The following is a 20,196-nucleotide window of genomic DNA, read 5'->3' as shown; positions in this document are numbered from 1 at the left end:
AATGGTCGAATATATTTTCTGGCAGGGGCAGTAAATCCTTTTCCAGGGTCTGAAGGATAAAGTAACACACACAAACTTCGTGGGTGTTTATGTGGAGGGGCTTCCCCACAAAGAAAAATATTTTAAACCTCTAGAAAAAAAGAGAAAATGAAAAAATGTTCCATTGTGCACAGGCACTGACTTTTAACAATGTAGAATTGTACTACACAATTGGGCTGATGCCAGATTATACAAAAAGAAACGTCATATAACCTTTCCAGAAGTATTCTTGAACAACTGTAAATGTTGCAGCTTTCCAGGAAACCCCTGAAAGGTTTGCGAATGGAAGAGAGTTGTAAAACTGGCATGCATGTGTAAGCATGTATGTGTATGCAGATTCACCACTTTTTCTAAGACTCAGAACCTAGGTCTTCATTTACTCAAAAGATGAGGCTGTAAAATAGTGAATAACAAAATAAACCAGAATGGTTTCTTTTCCAAAGAACTGGTCGACAGTCAAAGTTCCAGGGTTCAGTTGCCAACATCACCGGAGTTGTAGTGGTTGGTGACAAGTGAGACATTAGACATATTTCAATGGGTGACTACTTACTGAGTCAAATGGTCTCACAATTCAAAGGGACATTCAACAGGACTATTAGTACTAAAAATGGGGGAGCCTCTACAGTTGGCCATTTGGAGGGGAGGGGGGCAAACTTCAGAGGACCTTAACTCATTTGATATAAATGTCCGATGGGGGACCACCAAACCTCTGGAGATGGTTCTTCCTGGGGGCAACTGTCAAACTTTGATTTCACGTTAGGGTCTAGTCCTATTCACAAACTGAGATTTCTCTAGACCAAGAAGAGCCACAGAGATGTTCGAACGCTTTCTGTATGATGGCGGAAATCATCACTTAACAATGTACTCCATCTAAGCCCTGTGCGGATCGGAAATCCTCTTCTAAAAGATGATACATGACCTGGTGTGGATTTTCTTGACCCTCTTGCAAATCAGATGTATTGAGTTCAGCTCTTGCCAACCGTAACACCAAGGTCCATTTCTTTCCATTGCTCTTTGCACTTCTTCTATGGGTTCATCTCCTCCCCATTCACCAGCACTACAACATCCTCTTCATCCTCGGCAGGTCACAAAAGCAATACCAAGCCCCAGAGCCCTGTTCTTAGTCAGATGGGCCTCTGTGCTGATGCACACGGAGAGCTTCTCCAGTAGTCCAGATGAATATCAACTCAACTACTGGCCCAAGTGCGAAAGGATTTAACAGAAAATAGTTGGAAGCTAAGTGCAAGAGAAGACCCCATTTGGTCAAGAAAATGTTGATTCCCCTTGATGCAGGACAGACACCCTATGTCAGGTCCCTGAAATGTCCAGAGTCTTTTAGTCATCACAAATGAGGAGGATACGTTGGCCAAAAAATGTGAACTGAGTCTCACTCAAACTGAACATCATGACAGGGCTTAGTTTATCACTAGTCTGCTCTTCAGGTAGAACTGTCAGGCAGACAAGCGGGTTTTAGTCAGTTTTCTGTATCAGGCAGGGCTCTGGAGTGGAACAGTGCTTCCACCAGAGACCAGACCTCTTACAGATGAAGTTGCTGCAGGTTCTCAGTGGAGCTTGCCCAGTGGATGCTCTAGATAAAGACGTTAAACAACACGAGGGAACCAACATTCTGAGCTCAAGCCTCTCAAATGGGAGCAGCTATACTGCAAGCGGTGTCTGTGTACCTGCCATGAACCCAAACACTCAATACACAAGTATGTAAAACCCAGTGCGCTGTGGACACATAGTGGGAGTGAAGAATCCCTATCATGTAGATTTGAGTAGATTTTACCTGAATGGGGGAGTGAAGACAGTGGTAGGCCTTCACCCGCTGAACTACAGGTAAAAAGGCAGGTTTCCCTGAACTAGCGATCTAGCTCCAGCCAACCATCAGTTGCAGAAAATTCATATAAAGTGGGCAGCAGTCACCTTCTACTATGAGTGAGGTTACACTTATTGTTGTACTCTCTGGCCAGGAAAGCCTGGTGCGACTCTGGAATAAGTCAAAGAAACCATGGTGCATCCTCAGTGGACCAACAGATTGTTGATTCTACTTTGGGGGGGGGGGGCAACAGTGGCGAGCATAAGAAAGCAAAAAATGAAGGGTGGCACAGTTGTGTGCGTAGCTAGATAACTTTCTTCCCTGCACCCATCATGCATCATCACATATTGTTGCTAAGAAGAGAGGTACACAAACATACTAAAGGATATGATGCAAAACATCTCCCTCCTTAAAAATAAAGGGAATCGCACATGACACAAACATTTACTCCATTAATAGAAAGCAAAAAGAACATGAAAAAAAACATCTCTCAGCTTAACAGACCATTCACCTAGGAAGATACATCACACCACTTTTATTTCCAAGTGGGACAGCCACGCCCCTTCAGTAAGCTTAGTTTTTGGCTCCAGATACCATGCTACCAGTGCAAGTACATACATCACTTGCCCAGCACTAGCATAACCCAAGAGATGAGGAGAGCAACTCCCATCTCCCACATCCACTGACTATCTGGCATAAGTAACAGTCAATCAGCAACTTCTGAAAGTGTTAACAGGGGTAGAAAAAGAAGGAACCTGTGTGAATTATTTGTCAGTTATGCAGCAGAATCTCACGTGATATCGCTTTGATTTCTGAGACTTTTCATAAACTCTTTTTGCTCAGTCAGCAGAGAAGTAAGTTTAGGACACCAACACCTTTTGTGTAATGACCTAGAGGAGTTGCAAAATTTTAAACCATTTCGAACTACAACATGCTACTAAGGGCGATGAGTTGGTTTAGTGGTTTGTTTCCACAAAAATTACTCCAAAGCGTTCCTGAGTATGGGTTTATGCTCAGTACCAGCCTTTTGTATCGTCTCTTTACCCAGTCCTGTATCACCATCAATCAACAACAAGGATTCCAGAAGGTCCATTTATTTCATAACGTCTGGTTGTGTTTTGAATCCAATCATTCACCGCGGCGACGGGTAGACAGACTCACAGATGGCCCTCTTAAACATCAATGGTCTACGTGTATTGCCCACTGAAGTAATTTAATTTTATATATGCATCTCTTTGCAAAACATGTCTTCGATGGATGGCTGTTTGGTAGGATTTAGTTTGGGGTGACTGGATCCTTAAATTAATGCTATCAAAGAAGGCAATCATTTGGGTTAACATGAATGTACAGAAGCATGGAAGTATTGAAGTTTGGAAGATAAAATCCTCAGGCAATGACATCTTGGAATGACTGAGATTTTTAACTGAGGGCATCTGTCACTTTTCAAACATTGAGTTTTGGATGAACAGTTTCTTTTAACCCCTTCCATGCTCATGACGGAACGGTTCCGTCATGAGCCACGGTTGAGCTGTGCTCATGACGGAACCGTTCCGTCATGAGCCCGCCCGCGCTCGAACCCTTCAGCACCGCGGCGGAATTCGCCCAGCGCTGAAGGGGTTAAGGATTGATTTTCAAGTGAATCGTCAAAGATGAATGCTTCCTTGAAAGAAATAGTGTTGCCTAGATGGCTTATTAGATAGAGGGCACCCTATACAAATACGGATTGCAGAAATGGCTCAAGGGAATCATTTTGGGCCTGATTAAGAGTTTGCCAGATGGGTTACTCCATCAAAAATTTGACTGATATACCATTCGTCTTATCAACAGTGCATTATATCCTATGGCTAACCAGCTGCAAGATCATATAAATAACAACTGATTTCCATGCGACTGTGAATTCACAGTAAGACCTGTCTGCTGCCCAAAGACAACAACCATCCATGCCACGGATAATGGCCTTCATATCACTGACAATGCCACGCCTGCCTCCTGCTCCCACTTGATCTCTCAACAATCATTGACACCACTAGCATTAAAGCCCACTTGGGATACATCAACACTGTACATCAGTACGTCTGTGTCTGTACATCCTCCTAACTGTCCCACTGTCACTAACTCATCCAGATGGGCCCTTTCAGATCCCAGCAGCTACCAGTAGATTGCAGAACATTGCATGGACCTCCAACTTTACCCATAGCATTAATCTCTACATGGAGCTTCTTAAAGTCCTTCTTGACTACTGCTCGATCAAGATTCGCCAGCCTGTGATCTTCAGTGGAAAACACCTCCGGGCCATCAACAGTGAATTAATACCATACCAATGGCAGATTGCACAAGACACAATCTAGCACAACGTAACATAGCATAACATGCAATGAAGTAACATACCATAAAATAGCATAACATACATTCAGTAACATAACATAACATGATCTGACTGTCTCACAGTTAAAGACATCCACTGTCGGAAACACTGCCTCTTCCTCATCAACGCTGGAAGGTCAATGTAATATACCTGGCCAAGATTAATAATGCCCTTGTAACTTGTTTAGAGCTTTTCTGTGCATGGTTACATTTTGTGTTTCATGAATGTTTAATTGAAAAGGAAGTATGTTAATAGATATTCTGCAACAAATACGTTTAATTTTGGAGCAAGCTATATCCTTTAGAGAAACTTACATTAAAGCTTTCCAAGTGGAGCCACTATATCCCTGCCATCACTGTGATTGTCTATAACACCCAGAAAAATATAACATCAGAGTACATAGGTGTTGCAACAGGAAATAACACACCCATATACATCTCTCTCTCTCTCTCTCTCTCTCTCTATATATATATATATATATATATATATATATATATATATATATATATATATATATATATTTATATATGTAATTATCTACTGGCGGTCGCCAGTAGATAGTTATAGTTAGGACCTATTTTCCATAGGAAATCCGCAATAACGTTGGCGCCGGTTGACGAATCCTCGCGAAATCTTCCAAACTTTTGGCCAGCTCCGCTCCTACCCTGAAAGTTTTGCGGTGATCCGTCAAGCGGGGGCCGAGAAAAGAGGGGGGTCCCAAAACGCGTTTTCCCCATGCAATTTCCCATAGGATCTGTTGTCGCAGATGCAGCCCGAACTGCTGAACGGAATGACACCAAATTTGGCAAAGAGGTAGTCCTCAGTTCGGACTCGTGCCTTTTGCATATATGGTGTGAATCTGTTCAGTAGTTCCTGAGAAAATTAGGGTAAAAAAGTTAGAGGATCCGCTGACCCTACCCGCACCATAAGCGCACCCTCCCCGAACCGAGTGCGCACCCTCCCGATCGCGCGCTGAATGCTAATTGGCTGTCAAGTGTCTCTCTACATTCGAAACCAGGAACTGTTGGCGGCCTTTTTCTGCCTCGGTAGAAGCGAGGCTGAAGAAGCAAGGGGAATAAGTGTGTAAAACATATAAAGGGGGCAGAGTGGAAATACTCTGACCCTCTAGAGGTGCTTAGGGGGTCCCAGAAGGACCCCCTGGGGCCCCCTTTAAAAAAAAAAAAACACGGGGAAATGCGCGCACGGTGCGCGCATCCTATCGCGTTGGATGCACGGATTCTCTTGCGGTGGGTGCGCGGATCCACGGCAACTTTCTACACTGAAAGGTAGGGTGTATATTTTTGTTTTTTAAAGGTATGATTGTTATTGGTTAACAAAAACAGATTGTAAGGAACATTATATATGATAAGCTGATATGTTGAAAAGTCAAGCACACTTCCTGTCTTGTGTAGGAACATTGTGTGCTGAACTTGTGACCTGTGAGCTCAGTGCAGTGTTCCATGACCTGTTTCTATAGTAACAGGCAGAAGGCAGATTGGGGGAAGGGTTGAAATGTATTTCAGTTGGAAAGGGTTGAAATGTTTAACCAATAGAAATGTGTGTTTGCTTTTGAGTTTATGTGCGAATGATTGTGATTTGATGTTTACATGTATATGTGTGGAAAATGAAAGGGAAACTTTTTCATTCTTTGCTTTTGCTGAGAGGTGCACAGTGCAGAGATTCTGTAAAAGAAAATATGGTGAGTGATTGATATACTCCTTAATCTACAAAAGAACTTGAAAGATGAGTTATTTAATTGTGAGGGGATGTATGTAGTCTGTTTTGATTTTAATCAGACTAATGTATTTTTCCTGCTAAAGTGTAGGGAGTACTTTTTTTCTCTACAATGTGTGTGCATGTAGAAACCATTCTGTGATAAGCATTTGTGTTTTTTATGTGTTTGTAAACAGATAACTGTTCAGTTTTTATATTTTGGTAGAATTAGAAACCAGTCATTGTTTATGAATTTGTGAAATGAGTTATGTTATGTTTCTATACTAAAATGTAGTACTACTTCTAGATGAAGAAATGTGTTTTGATATAGTGCAAGGGATAGTGTTGTTTGTCTAGAATCACACAGTGAGTCTGTGTGCATTTGGGAACCACTGTGAGAGAAGCATTTGGTAACATCGTGTATTTGCTGACAGATAACTGTTTTAACTTGTCATGTTGTGAAGTTTTAGTAGCATTAGAAGACAGTTATGGCTTATGATTTGATTAAATGAGTCAGGCTTTGACAGAAAAGTGCAGTCCTGAAATATGTAGATTGTGTGCAGTTCCCTTACCAGTTGCACTGTAGTGAATGAGTTTTGGTAAACTCCTAGGGATAGTGGTGCATGTCTAGAATCACAGTGTGAGTTAGTGTGTATTTGGGATCAGTGTGAGAGAAGCATTCGGTGATATCATGTATTTGCTTACAGATAACTGTTTTAAAACCTGTCATGTTGTGAAGTTTTAGTAGCATTAGAATCCAGTCTTTGCTTATGCGTTGATTAAATGAGTCATGCTTTGACACTGATGTGCTATACTTAATTATGTAGATTGTGTTCAGTACCATTAACTCTTCCAGACTAGTGATTGAGTTTTGGTAAACTCCTAGGATAGTGTTGATTGTCTAAAATCACACTGTGAGTCTGTGTGCATTTGGGTAAGGATTGTGAGAGAAGCATTTGGTAACATCGTGTATTTGCTGACAGATAACTGTTTTAAAACCAGTCAGGTTGTCAAGTTTTAGTAGCATTAGAAGACAGTTATGGCTTATGCTTTCATTAAATGAGTCAGGCATTGACAGTAAATTGCAGTCGTGAAATATGTAGATTGTGTGCAGTTCTCTTACCACTTGCACTGTAGTGAATGAGTTTTGGTAAACTCATAGGGATAGTGATACTTGTCTAGAATCACACTGTGAGTTAGTGTGTATTTGGGATCAGTGTGAGAGAATCATTTGGTAACATCATGTATTTGCTGACAGATAAGTGTTGTAAAACATGTCATGTTGTCAAGTTTTAGAATCATTAGAAGACAGTTATGGCTTATGCTTTCATTATATATATATATATGTTGTGATGTTTTAGTAGGATTAGAATCCAGTCTTTGCTTATGCGTTGATTAAATGAGTCATGCTTTGACACTAATGTGGTGTACTTAAATATGTAGATTGTGTGCAGTACCATTAACTATTCCAGAGTAGTGAATGAGTTTTGGTAAACTCCTAGGATAGTGTTGCTTGTCTAAAATCACACTGTGAGTCTGTGTGCATTTGGGTAAGGATTGTGAGAGAAGCATTTGGTAACATCGTGTATTTGCTGACATATACCTGTTTTAAAACCGGTCATGTTGTGAAGTTTTAGTAGCATCAGAAGCCAGTCTTTGCTTATGCTTTGATTATATGAGTCAGGCTTTGACATAAAAATGCAGTCCTGAAATATGAAGATTGTGTGCAGTTCGCTTACCACTTCCAGAGTAGTGAATGATTTTTGGTAAACTCCTAGGTATAGTGGTTGTTGTCTAGAATTACACTGTGAGTCTGTGTGCATTTGAGAACCACTGTGAGAGAAGCATTTGGTAACATCGTGTATTTGCTGACAGATAACTAATTTAAAACCTCACATGTTGTCAAGTTTTAGTAGCATTAGAAGCTAGTCTTTGCTTATGCATTGATAAAATGAGTCAGGGTTTGACACTAAGGTGCAGTGCCATGTACTATTCTGTTCACTGTGGCAGAAATGAAAATTTAAAAGTTTTACCTAAGCACTGTCCTAGAAGTAGTCTGATTATTTAGTCAGTTTCTAAGTACCGAATAGACTGCTTCAAATGTCTATGCAGTATGCATGTAGTGTTCTAACATACTATACACTTGTCTTTTACACCTTAAATTCCCTAGTCAGTATCCATACACTTCCAGGAAACATCCTGTCACTTCCTTTGCAGTCCTCTAGAGACCCATTCAACAGCATGTACTAATCCATTCACTGTGCCAAAACCCAAACACTTATAAATTCACCATGACACTCTCTTTCCAGTACTCTAATGATTCAGTCACTGCCTAAGTATTCGTGCACTGAGCCAGGTCTTAGCACATGGACTTCTTCAAACCCCTATCCACTATGCATGCAGTCCTCTAAGCACCTACACACTTGTCTTTCACACCTTCAATTCGCCAGTCAGTATCCATTCACTTTCAGCAAACACCCTGTCACTCCATTTGCACTCCTCTAGTGACCCATTCAGCATCATGTACTAATCCATTCACTGCACCAAACCATAATAAATTCACCCAGGCACTCTCCTTGCAGTACTCTAATCATTCAGTCAGTACCCAAGTACTCATCCAGTGACCCAGGCCTTAGTATATGGACTGCTTCAAACCCTTATCCACTATGCATGCAGTCCTCTAACCACCTACACAATTGTCTTTCTCACCTTCAATTCCCTAGTCAGTATCCATACACTTCCAGGAAATACCCTGTCACTCCCTTTGCAGTCCTCTAGTGACCCATTCAGCACCATGTACTAATCCATTCACTGTGCTAAAACCCAAACACTTATAAATTCACCAAGATACTATCTTTGCAGTACTCTGATCATTCAGTCAGTGCCTAAGTATTCATACACTGAGCCAGGCCTTAGCACATGGACTGCTTCAAACCCTATGCACTATGCATGCAGTCTTCTAACCACCTAGACACTTGTCTTTCACACTTTCAATTTCCTAGTCAGTATCCATACAGTCCAGCACTTGTGACTGCCTTTGCACTCCTCTAGTGACCCATTCAGTACCAAGTACTAATCCATTCCCTGTGCGAAAAGCCAAGCACTTATAAATTCACCTAGGCACTCTCCTTGCTGTACTCTAATCATTCAGTCAGTACCCAAGTAGTCATGCAGTGAGCCAGGCCTTAGCACATGTACTGCTTTAAATGCCTATGCAGTATGGATGCAGTCCTCTAATCACCTACACAGTTGTGTTTCACACCTTCAATTCCCTAGTTAGTATTCATACTCTTTTAGAAAACACCCTGTCACTCACCCAGTGTGTCTCCTTATAGTACTGAAGAAAAATTTCCTCTGATTCGGTAAATATTTTAAAGTGGCAACATTTACAGTTTTTGTAAGTTAAACTTATAAAATTTTGTTAGCTTTATACATTTTATATATCTGATTTGTTTCTTGTGGTATTTTGTTGAGAATACCATGTTGTTTTTTTTTTAACAATCTTTCTGATTTTCCAGGTCTGTCGTCGACATCCATGGTTCCCACAAGAGTGTTCCACCTTGTTGTTTTGTATTATTGTTGTTATATTTTGTTTATTAGTTTATTGTTTATATTTATGTTAATAAAAAAATAAAGTTTGAAAATAGTTTATCGTTTATATATTTATTATTATAAAAAATAAAGTTTGGAAAAAAAATTAATAATGTTTTTGGTTGTTCTCTTAACTGCTGTGTGACTCTTTCTTGTTCTTATTACTGTTATTTGATAGAGTCCACCATGGTGTTAAATTTTGGGGCTCTTATCGCTAGAATACTGGTGATATCTGCAGTTTGCCCCAACTTCTGAATAGTGTGTTAGATTTATCTCAACTTTACTTCCGTTAAAGTGCTGATAATGAAATGGAGAGTAGCCGTTCCCGTGCAAAGACACGAGGTGCACCTTTGCGATTTATTCTAAATAGTAAAATCCTGTATTGTATTGCACTGAGTTATTGGCTGCACTTACAGTGTACACACAAAATCTATTAAGAAATCTCATTGTATTTATATTGATTGGGAATAGTGCGTCAGGTGCTGGATCTTGACGAGATACACTGCTCAGTTCGTATATTGTTGTGCACATGAAAAAAATCACATCACAACTTTCACACCAATTGCAATGCGAAACAAATTCCGGCGATAAGACACGTTAGCACCAGGGATTTTACACCTGCTTTCTGCTGGTGTTAAGCAGGACAACTACCTGCACCATGAAAGGGAATACACCCAAGAGCCACACCAGAACACTCACAGGTGCCATAGAATCAATGAGCATGATACAGGGATACCCATGAGGGCCAGAAGACTCATCTCAACAACTCCAGGACCGCCAATGCCCCCCAAACCCACATCTTAGTAAGTGTGTCCCTGTGGTCATTGTCTTAGCATGATAGGCACGAGCCCTGCAACATCACAGTGTGCTGTCACCTCAGCGTTGTCAGTGAGCCTGGATGTGTAGCTACGTACGCATCCTCCTGCATGCACAACTGGCGTGTGCTGGTCTGTCGTTCACAGGTCAGTGCAGGGGTGTGCCTAACCGGCAAGGGGAACGGGGTGTCTCGGACATGTCAGTGTACAGGAAGTGCGGTAAGTGTGTCTCTGTGTTCTGGTGTGGCCTTTTACAAGAGCCGCAGCAGTCGATGTTGTAAAGTGGTATGCACCACCTCCAAACGGGACTGTGATGTTGTAGTTGGAATGTAGCAGGACATGCGCAAATAGGCATTACAATGGCGTGCCATACGAGTGCACGAGATACAACAGCTCACCGTACAAAAGTGTGGGGGCTCGTGGTAGGTAGGAGCAGCCGTTTGGCAACATAACACATAGTGAACTCGACCATGTGCCACATGCTGGGCATCTCATCCATGATGACCACGGTCGCAGGCATCCCACAACACCAACGACTGGCCTTTGTACACATCCTGTATGAATGCAGCGGGGTTTTCACTTCTATGCTCGTTCAGTGGTGTGATGTTGGCAGGTTGTGTGACTTGTGCTCCTTGTTGGTGTGTTTCATTTTGGCCATTGTTAGTCTATATGTGTGTTGTACTTAATTGTGCATGTGTGCCATTCTGTCCATCTCCCCCCTCCCCCCACTCCCTGCTTCTTCCTCTTCCTAGTGCTGTTGTGTCTATAAGTTTGTTGCTGCACACATAAATACATGTAAAGAATAAATTAGAATAGTTCCTTGATTCTTTTAGGTTTCAAAACTTCTCTATTGGTTTCTTTTTAATGTTCCATATGAACCGGTTTTTTTAATATTCAACAACACATAGAAGTCAGAAGTGCAACGTATTCTATCAACACACTTTCTAGAACATTCTACAATACGTGCAGGTTAAAAGTTCATCAATTTTTTAAAACTTTACGATATTTTTTTGTAACATTTTCTTGAACATTTAACGACATGTGCAGGTTAAAAGTTGACGAATGTTTTAAGTTCGAACAGTGCCTTCCAAATGGAAGTAGCAGGTGTGGTTGAGCTGAGCAAATTTTATCCTTTGATATGTACTCCACGTTGAAACTGCTTTTTCTTAACCAATCACAAAGTTGCTTTTCCACAAAATTAATGTGCACCCTACTTTTAAAAAAGAATGCTTTTCATGATATCTTCAGAGATGAGTTATAGATAGGAATTAGCATTTAAAAAACCTTTGAAATTCACTGAAAAAACCATAGGTTTCATGCACGTTATAGTGAGGAATTGGCATTTAAAAAACCTTTGAAATTCACTGAAAAAACCAAAGGTTTCAGGGGCGTTATAGTTAGGAATTGGCATTTAAAAAACCTTGCAAATTCACTGAAAAAAACATAGGTTTCACACACGTTATAGTTAGGAATTAGCATTTAAAAAACCTTGCAAATTCACTGAAAAAACCATAGGTTTCACACATGTTGTAGTTAGCTGGACATTTCACTCGTAAAAAACCAATGAAATTCCCCCGTTATAGTTAGTTCAGCAAACTATAACTCGCGCGCCCGCAATCCACTGCTGATGACGTCACATATTACATCACTCATGATATGGTCAGTGACATCACTCATGACATCACTGATGACATCTCAAATGACATCACTGATGACGTCATCCATGTGATAAATTACCACATCTTCTCACACCCTAATATAACCTTTGATACACCGACTCAAAATTTAAGAGTTCCATTCTCAAAACCATACATACTGCAATACCAATAACTACATACCCACTTATTAACTCTTAGGTCTACATACACCTCCACTCATTCACCTGTACAGTCACTCATACTTACAGTCACTCCATACAAAACTATCATATGCATTTATACACCTATATAGACACTCACACACTACCAATCATCCATAGAGGTACTCTCACACCTACTCAGTCATGCAAATAATCACACTCCCATTTACTCACCTATGCGGTTATACACACTCAAGTTCACTTACTCATAAAAATAGTATCACATTCTTACGCTCTTATAGAATCAATGATACAAGCACACACTCATCCATACAGTCACTCTCACAATCACACACTCTCACATCTACCCACTTATATACTCCTACACGCATATATACTGCCTTTCACATATGTAGTTAGTCACAAATGTACCACTGAGATATACATTCAATCCCTAACACACCCATACATACACTCACTCAACCATACAGTCCATCACAGATGCACTCTTAAAACCATGCACCCATAGAATCACCCACTCACACATCTATGCATAGAGTCACACACACCCTACCCACACAAACACTCAGGAACCCATACAGATACTGAGACAAGCAATCAATAACTCATTTAGACACTTATATAGGTATTCACAAAACCATGCCGCCACTTATACACCGACATACAGACACATACAAACATTTACACAGTTTAGTCACTAGTCTGCAGTAAGATACATTTAATGACTGTAGGAAGGTGGAATCTGACTAATGGTTGCCCCCAACTTTTTGCCTGGTATTTGAGTGGTGTTTGACTAGTCTGGCTGGGATCCTGCTATCCAGGACCCCAGCCTATCTGCTTTCTCCCTAAAACTAATGTGAAGTACCCTAGGTACAAACCAATTGGATGCTGAGGATGCCCTGACAGTCCCTTGTAGATGGTACCCTAGGTACCCAGGGCATGGGTCCCTCAGTAGGCCTACCAGGGCTGCAGCACTTATTGTGCCACCCTGGGACAGCCATACAAAGTGACACCACCAGACCACTACTGTAGTCTGGGTAAGGTGGTGCTAGCACCCCTTACAGGGATATAGGTACCCTATATCCCACCCCAATACAACACATGTACTCTCATGGGTCACCCCTATGGCAGGCCTTGCTAATCCTACAAGGCAGGGTGCTGAGGTATGTGTGAGGGGGGACCCCTACATCAGTAGGGCCTCCCTGCAACCTCTGTAAAATCATTGCTGGGTTGTTTGTAGTGTAGCCATACCATATACTCTTAACCGCATTATAAGTCTATCGCGATAACGCGTTAACTTGAGAATGGCTACACAGAACCATATCGTGTTTGGTGTCAAACATGTAGGAATCATACCCCCAGTCCAGCCATGGGCATGAGGGTATGATTCTCCCCTGCTAGAGGGGCGATATGGGAAAAGCGGCAGAATTTAGACACCAATTTAAAAGTGCACATGTAGTACAAAATGGCTACTACCCGCCACCCACACAACTCTGGCTGGCTGTTGCTGGGGAAAACCCCAGCCTCACCAGCTGGACAATAGGGCTCCTGTGGCAGGGAGGTGCTAGCATCTCCCCAGACAGGATAATGTGGATTGGAACAGGGTGGGTGCACCAAATGTCCTTTCAGAGTTGCACGTAGGCAGCTGCAGAGCCCTCGTTCTGCATACACCGCTTGGAACCGGTTCAGGGGCATCCTGCCCCTCGCCCAGGCGGGAAACACACAAAGGGGAGAGGGTGTAGCCACCCTTTCCCGCCTCACCACTCATTGGTGGACACTACTCTGGACACTCCCCTAATCTTGGGGATAAAGGAGAATAACGTGGCCCCAGAGCCTCAGATTAATCTTGAACTTTACAGTCTTGACCTTCAACTTGCTGCTGCCCAGCTGACGGAAGAAATCTCCCTTGGGATAAAGGAGTTATCCCCCTGCTTGGCAGGCACCTGAAACACTGCAAGTGACCTGGTTGGAACTTCGCTGCTCTCACAGACTTCGACAACTTCCAGCACCCTTGAGGTGGGTTTCTTGAGCACATCAGAGTGTGAACAGCAAACCTGTGTACCGTGGACTGCGTGGGTGCCGAGATTCCCAATACCCCAGGACACCGGCGACCTCTTGCGTAGCACACGACCCTGACCAGTGGGGAAGTTGTGCTTTGGCCCATTGTTGAGCCAACCACCAAGCAGCATCCGTGCCAAAGATCAGCACCCTAGCCCCCTCCGGTGGCCCGTGGGCTGCCTTTTACGCACTCCATTTTGCTGCCTTCCGCGGTCCCTTGTCTCTCGACTTGTGGGCCCAAGCGGAGGACAATCTCGACAACTAAGAGTTCCTCTGGTTGCTCCAGGCCTGCTCTACAGTCTCTCTAAAGGAGACCTCTCACAGACCTCGTGGGTCTGCACCAGTAGCTGATTTGTTCATCTTGCGTGGGTTGCGGTTGCCAAAGCTTAGTGGATCCAATCCAGACACTAACACCGCAGCGACCCTCATCCGACGTGGGACAGTTGCCCTCCAGAAGCTGGCCTTCCTTGAAGCCTCCCGGAGCCCGTGGCTGCAGATCCAAGCTACACCTCTTTCCACTTGAAGCACCCGACATTGAAGGGCTCTTTGCTTTGAGCTCCCTGGTCACTGTGCCATGACCCAGACTCTGTCCCCTCTGCTTTCAGGTTCTTCTCTACAACTTCTACAACATCAATCTTCACGGCATCATCAACGCTTTTGGCTAGCAGCACTTTTGAACATTTTCCCATTGAAAATCAGCCCGCGACCCGACATCGAAAACGACCTATGCACCCGGCTTCCCTGGGGCAGGTAACAGTGGTACCTCGGTACTCTCGTGGTAGTGGGCTCCTCAAAAGCTTAAGTCTAAAGTTTTAACTTTGTACTCCTGCTAGAAGTGACTTTAATCTGTGTAAATCAAACCGCAACATTCTCCATAGGCTTTAATAGAGATCCCGATAGCAGCTATTTCCACTGCACGCGCCTCCTGTGGGTCCCCTTCCTCATAACCTGGGGTGGATTCTTAAGGGGCCAGCGATCCTAAATGCCCTAGGCATTGTCTGTAGAATTGTCGTGGTTCTTATACCACTTTTTTGATATATGGTTTGGTCCCCCCCGGGGCCCTGTGATTCCTGTGCTATTTATTGTGTTTATAAATGCTTGGTTGAATTGTAACTTTGCCACTAGCCTCATAAAGGGACTGTGGGATTCTGTCTAGAATAAATACATATATTCTATATATATATATACCTGTGTGGGCTGCTCTTTCATTTGGTTATTCAAGAGGTTATTATGGTAAAACAAGAAGCTTAACACTCCTTCAAGACTTAGCCTGAAGGCTGCTCTCCACAGCTACCACTAGGATAGCTTTCTTTAAAGGTTGTCTTAAACCTATCATCAATAAGAGTTGAATTGGACTGGTGCAAGGTGTCCCTATAACTAGGAGACAGCATATGCCAGGCCAACTTCTCACAATGACTCACTTATAGAGTCAGTTACGCACCACAGAAAATCATCCATTTACACACTTGTACACCCACTCATTCTTCAACAGACATTTCCCTATAAATATTAAACATATTAAATTTGTTCAGAAACACATACTCAATGGATGATGTCATCAGTGATGTCATCAGTGATGTCTTTTGAGATGTCATCAGTGATGTCATGAGTGATGTCACTGACCATGTCATAAGTGGAGGTGTATGTAGACCTAAGAGTTAATAAGTGGGTATGTAGTTATTGGTATTGCAGTATGTATGGTTTTGAGAATGGAACTCTTAAATTTTGAGTCGGTGTATCAAAGGTTATATTAGGGTGTGAGAAGATGTGGTAATTTATCACATGGATGACGTCATCAGTGATGTCATCAGTGATGTCATTTGAGATGTCATCAGTGATGTCATGAGTGATGTCACTGACCATATCATGAGTGATGTAATATGTGACGTCATCAGCAGTGGATTGCGGGCGCGCAAGTTATAGTTAGCTGAACTAACTATAACGGGGGAATTTCATTGGTTTTTTACGAGTGAAATGTCCAGCTAACTATAACATGTGTGAAACCTATGCTTTTTTCAGTGAATATATATATATATATATATATATATATATACACACACACACACACACACACACACACACACAGATCCACATGTATGCACAAATCTATATCATTCCTAACAAGTATTAAGCTAAGCTGTGCGTTCAAGTTCAAAAAGTTTCTTACTCTATTCATGTAAAAGGTGGGATTTTTTTTTTAAATTGTTAATTTACCCAGTGCTTAATTTGTGCCGATGTTTGACGGTGCTCAGCACTGGCCCTTATTTTTGATAGTCCACCACAACCTGGCAATTTATTTTTGAACACCCCATCAGTAACAGATTGTAGTAGTTCATTATACGTGAAAAAATATTAATACTAGCTCACCTAGGCCTTCCCACAGCTTTAGATCACATGACAAGGTCCAAATTGTCACATTGGCTGGAGTATGATGGGTAGTAGGTATTGCTGGCACTGGCATTTACCAGCATTAGCTGGGCCAGTGGGTGGTGCAAGCTGCAACCTAGGCCCAAGGCACTTTTTAATTTGTTTTTTTACAAATGAATCACTGTGTGTACCACAATATTGCGGTTTAAATATTGATTCCACAATATTGACTACCATGATATTGTCATGGTAAACAGATGCGGATTTAAGAATAGTAAATCTACTGCTGCATATTTTTCTCACTTTGAAGGTATAGCGGTACTCGATATTGTGGGGTCGATATCTGCGCGTGTTAATGTTCAAACCAAATATTGTGATACAGAACAATTCATATGTTTCTTTGCCTTTATGTTGGCACGTGCATTGTATGTTTCTTAGTTAAAGGTTTCTTGTTATGATGATCATACATGTAGAGAACATTGACACATAAACGTTAAACACATCTGCTTCATGGCCCAGCAGCTTCCTCCCAGGTTGTGGAAGTGGAGAGTAGAAAATGCTGAATGTTAGTACCACAAACCTGGTGTTAATGATGCTGAAGTGAAATACTCTGAAAAGAAGAGATGAACAATGTGGTGACTGAAAAGAGAGGGAAGAAGAGTTCTGGAGTATTTGTACCACCTACATGTCCTAGAATAGGTCTTCGGATCTTTTCAGAAATCTACATTTATTCCATTTGTAAGACAGAAGACTAGCTCTCCCTACGGTTTGGAGACTCTTCTATGGTACAGATCTCTATATAAATGCAACTACCGCACAGCGCAATCCAACTCTATCTCACAAGACATGTGAGGGGGACTTACAATGACATCGATATGTGGGTTGAGGTGCTTGATTGCGGCAGCTGATCCCGCCAGAAGCCCACTGTGGCCGCCGGCTGGGAGGATCACGGCGTCGAGCTTCGGTACCTGCTCGTAGATCTCCAGTCCTACAGTGCCAAGCCCAGCCAGGTACTCAGGGGTGTCCTCCCTGGGAGAAGAAAAAGGCAAATCAGCATGAGGGAAGGACACAATGAGCCCATGAAAGGAAAGAAGGGAGACCTGCCTCTTTCAGGGGGTAATCCATAATACTATAGAGGAAATATTTTACATTGCACTTTTGGAAGGTGGGAATTAATGTTGATTAGATGTTACTTCTAAGACACGGGAATTTTTTTGTAAGTATTTTTTGGTTGCAAAACACCCCCTTTTTTTATTTTTGTGGATTGAAATATAAGGACACAGCGGCTCCCTTCGACCCTTCTGGGAGGTCAGCTAGCCAACTGAGCCGGAGGAGGTCCACGCGTCTGTCTTTGCTAGAGGACCACCTGCTCCAGTTATAGATTCCAACTGCCGGGCTGGGATATTGTTGCCGAAACTGCATCCTCTAGTGTTGAAGATGCCATTTTGGTAAACCTGAATTCCAGGCAGTACTCTGTTATTGTGGCCCACTAAGCATTTATTTTGTTTTTTGTCAACAATCCTCAGGAGGTGGCTTATTTTATTGAAGATAAAAATCAATATCCCTGCCATGCACTGAGATTTCTCCATTCATACCAGGCATATTCTTCTCTTTTCCTGCCCAGCACCTACTTACCTCACTTGGCAGCAGCATGCAAGAGAAATCAATGATCAAAGCCTCCCCTGTCTAGGGGGAAACAACCTTTACATCGCGGATTTTACTCCACAAACAATCACAGGGCCGTTGTTACAACGACCGCGTTGTTACAACGACCGCGTTGTTACCACGCAGTGCAATTACTATGCAAGTCATTACATCAACTTGCAGTAGATGGCGCTCTAACATAAGGAATAGTATAGTTTACTATTCCAACACCTTCCCTACTGTTACGTAGGCTGGAGTTGGAATAGTAAATTATGCATTTCTAATGTTACGGCGCCATCTACTGCAAGTCGATGTAATGACTTGCGTAGTAATGGTATTGCGTGGTAACAACACGGTCGTTGTAACGACCACATTGTGATTGTATTGCGGAGTAAAATCCGTGATGTAAACGTATATATTCGTATAGGGTGGCACATCAGTCATTATGACTCCCCTTTATAGGGTGGCACATGAGTTATTGTGACTTGGTGGTTCTCTGGCTGACTGGCTGCGGGTCAAGACCTTTTGACAGTGGAGCTATCTGACGATGTGCTGTCAAAAACATGGCAGTTCACCCACCTCTGAAGGATTAACGTACATTTTTTTCGCTATGTATATATTATAGTTTAAGTTCTCTGTACCTTGTTAGACACAAAAAATATAGATATCACTAGTTCGAAGAATGTAACCAAATGATACATAAACTATGCTAACAAAATTATTTGGTTTAACTTTCATCACAAAAGATTTCAAATAAATGTTTCACATATATATGTATGTACCTGCATTTGCAGAGAGAGGTTGCAATATGGCACCATGAAATAAGGACCTGACATTGGGGGTTATGGATACATCACAAACCTCAAGACTGAGACAGATTAGTTTATAAATGTTCCCAGAACCTCACAATAGCAATATAAGAGCAAAATGCAGGTTACCAGTTATTTATTTTCATATTGCTTTTTTTTTTATTATGGTGCAGTTAGCATGAAAACTTGGAAATGTTTATTGAAATCAATACGTGAAATGGAGGAGTAAACTGGTCCACTAATTTAATTGAGAAGGTAGGGTTTAGTTTTGTAAAAACATGTTTTGCTTGCTTAAGAAATATAATATTACTGTAAATGTTTATATTGTTGAAGCTCTTGTCTAGCTATCTAATTTTATGAGTTAGGGGAATTGACATACCTATATTTAATCTAATAAACAATGATTGAATGTGGGCAAATAATTAAAGAAAGCAACCAATGACTGGATAAGAAAATTGATAATGTCTAAGGATGAAATGAAAATAAAATGAGTAGAGCTCAATTAATACCTTGGGGTGTCTAGGTGCTAATCCTCTATAAACAGCAGCCCATACAAGAGTCCACAAGAGGATGGATGGTTTACTGGTTAAATACTCAAGTTTTTAAACTTTTCCTGAAGTCAAGCAGGTTTGATTTGGTCTTAAGTTCTAAAGGTAGTGTGTTCCACAATCTTGCTGAGTTATTGCATGATTTGTGGACATACATATATACATCTACATGGATGGGTTTGTTTATAGCGCACAAGAGAGTGGAAAAGCTTGTTCTTTGGGTGAACACATTCATGTAACACACTTACTCCTCGATGAACAGATATCCGTTCTCCTGAGCCAATCTCCGGGCATGGTTGCGGGAATCCTGGACAGTGGAGCCATATGAAATGACCATGGCACCGTAATCTCGACATATCTTCATCCGTGCAGGAGGCACACTTGTGGGCACAATGATGAAAATGGGTATGGTCAGCTCTGAGGCGTGAAAGGCCACAGCCACAGCAAAGCTGTTGTCCGATGAAACTATCACGCCTTTCCTCTGCTGCTCCTGAAAAGACAAGTAGACTTTGAGTTGTGAAGGCTGATCATAGCTCGTAGGATAGACCTTTGAGTTTAGGGGCCACTGTAGAGATAAATGCACAACATGCAGGCCATAGAATTCAATCC

The 20,196-nt window shown here is 41.9% G+C and overlaps 1 protein-coding gene across 2 annotated transcripts in view; it reads right to left on the bottom strand.

Moving 5' to 3' along the window:
* Positions 1-20,196, bottom strand: part of LOC146867392 (uncharacterized) — a 171,780-nt gene that overhangs the window by 93,921 nt on the left and 57,663 nt on the right. For both annotated transcript variants that reach the window (XM_085605077.1, XM_085605083.1), the window contains exons 5-6: positions 19,836-20,077; positions 17,450-17,615 (exon numbers count right to left, since the gene is read on the bottom strand). In XM_085605077.1, the coding sequence (XP_085461203.1) occupies positions 17,450-17,615; positions 19,836-20,077 (408 nt within the window). The remainder of the gene's footprint in view (positions 1-17,449; positions 17,616-19,835; positions 20,078-20,196) is intronic.

Source organism: Triturus cristatus, chromosome 1_2, assembly GCF_964204655.1.
Source record: "Triturus cristatus chromosome 1_2, aTriCri1.1, whole genome shotgun sequence".
Taxonomy (NCBI): Eukaryota; Metazoa; Chordata; class Amphibia; order Caudata; family Salamandridae; genus Triturus; species Triturus cristatus.
Note: the sequence above shows the minus strand (reverse complement) of the source record. Positions and strands in the feature narration are given on the sequence as shown.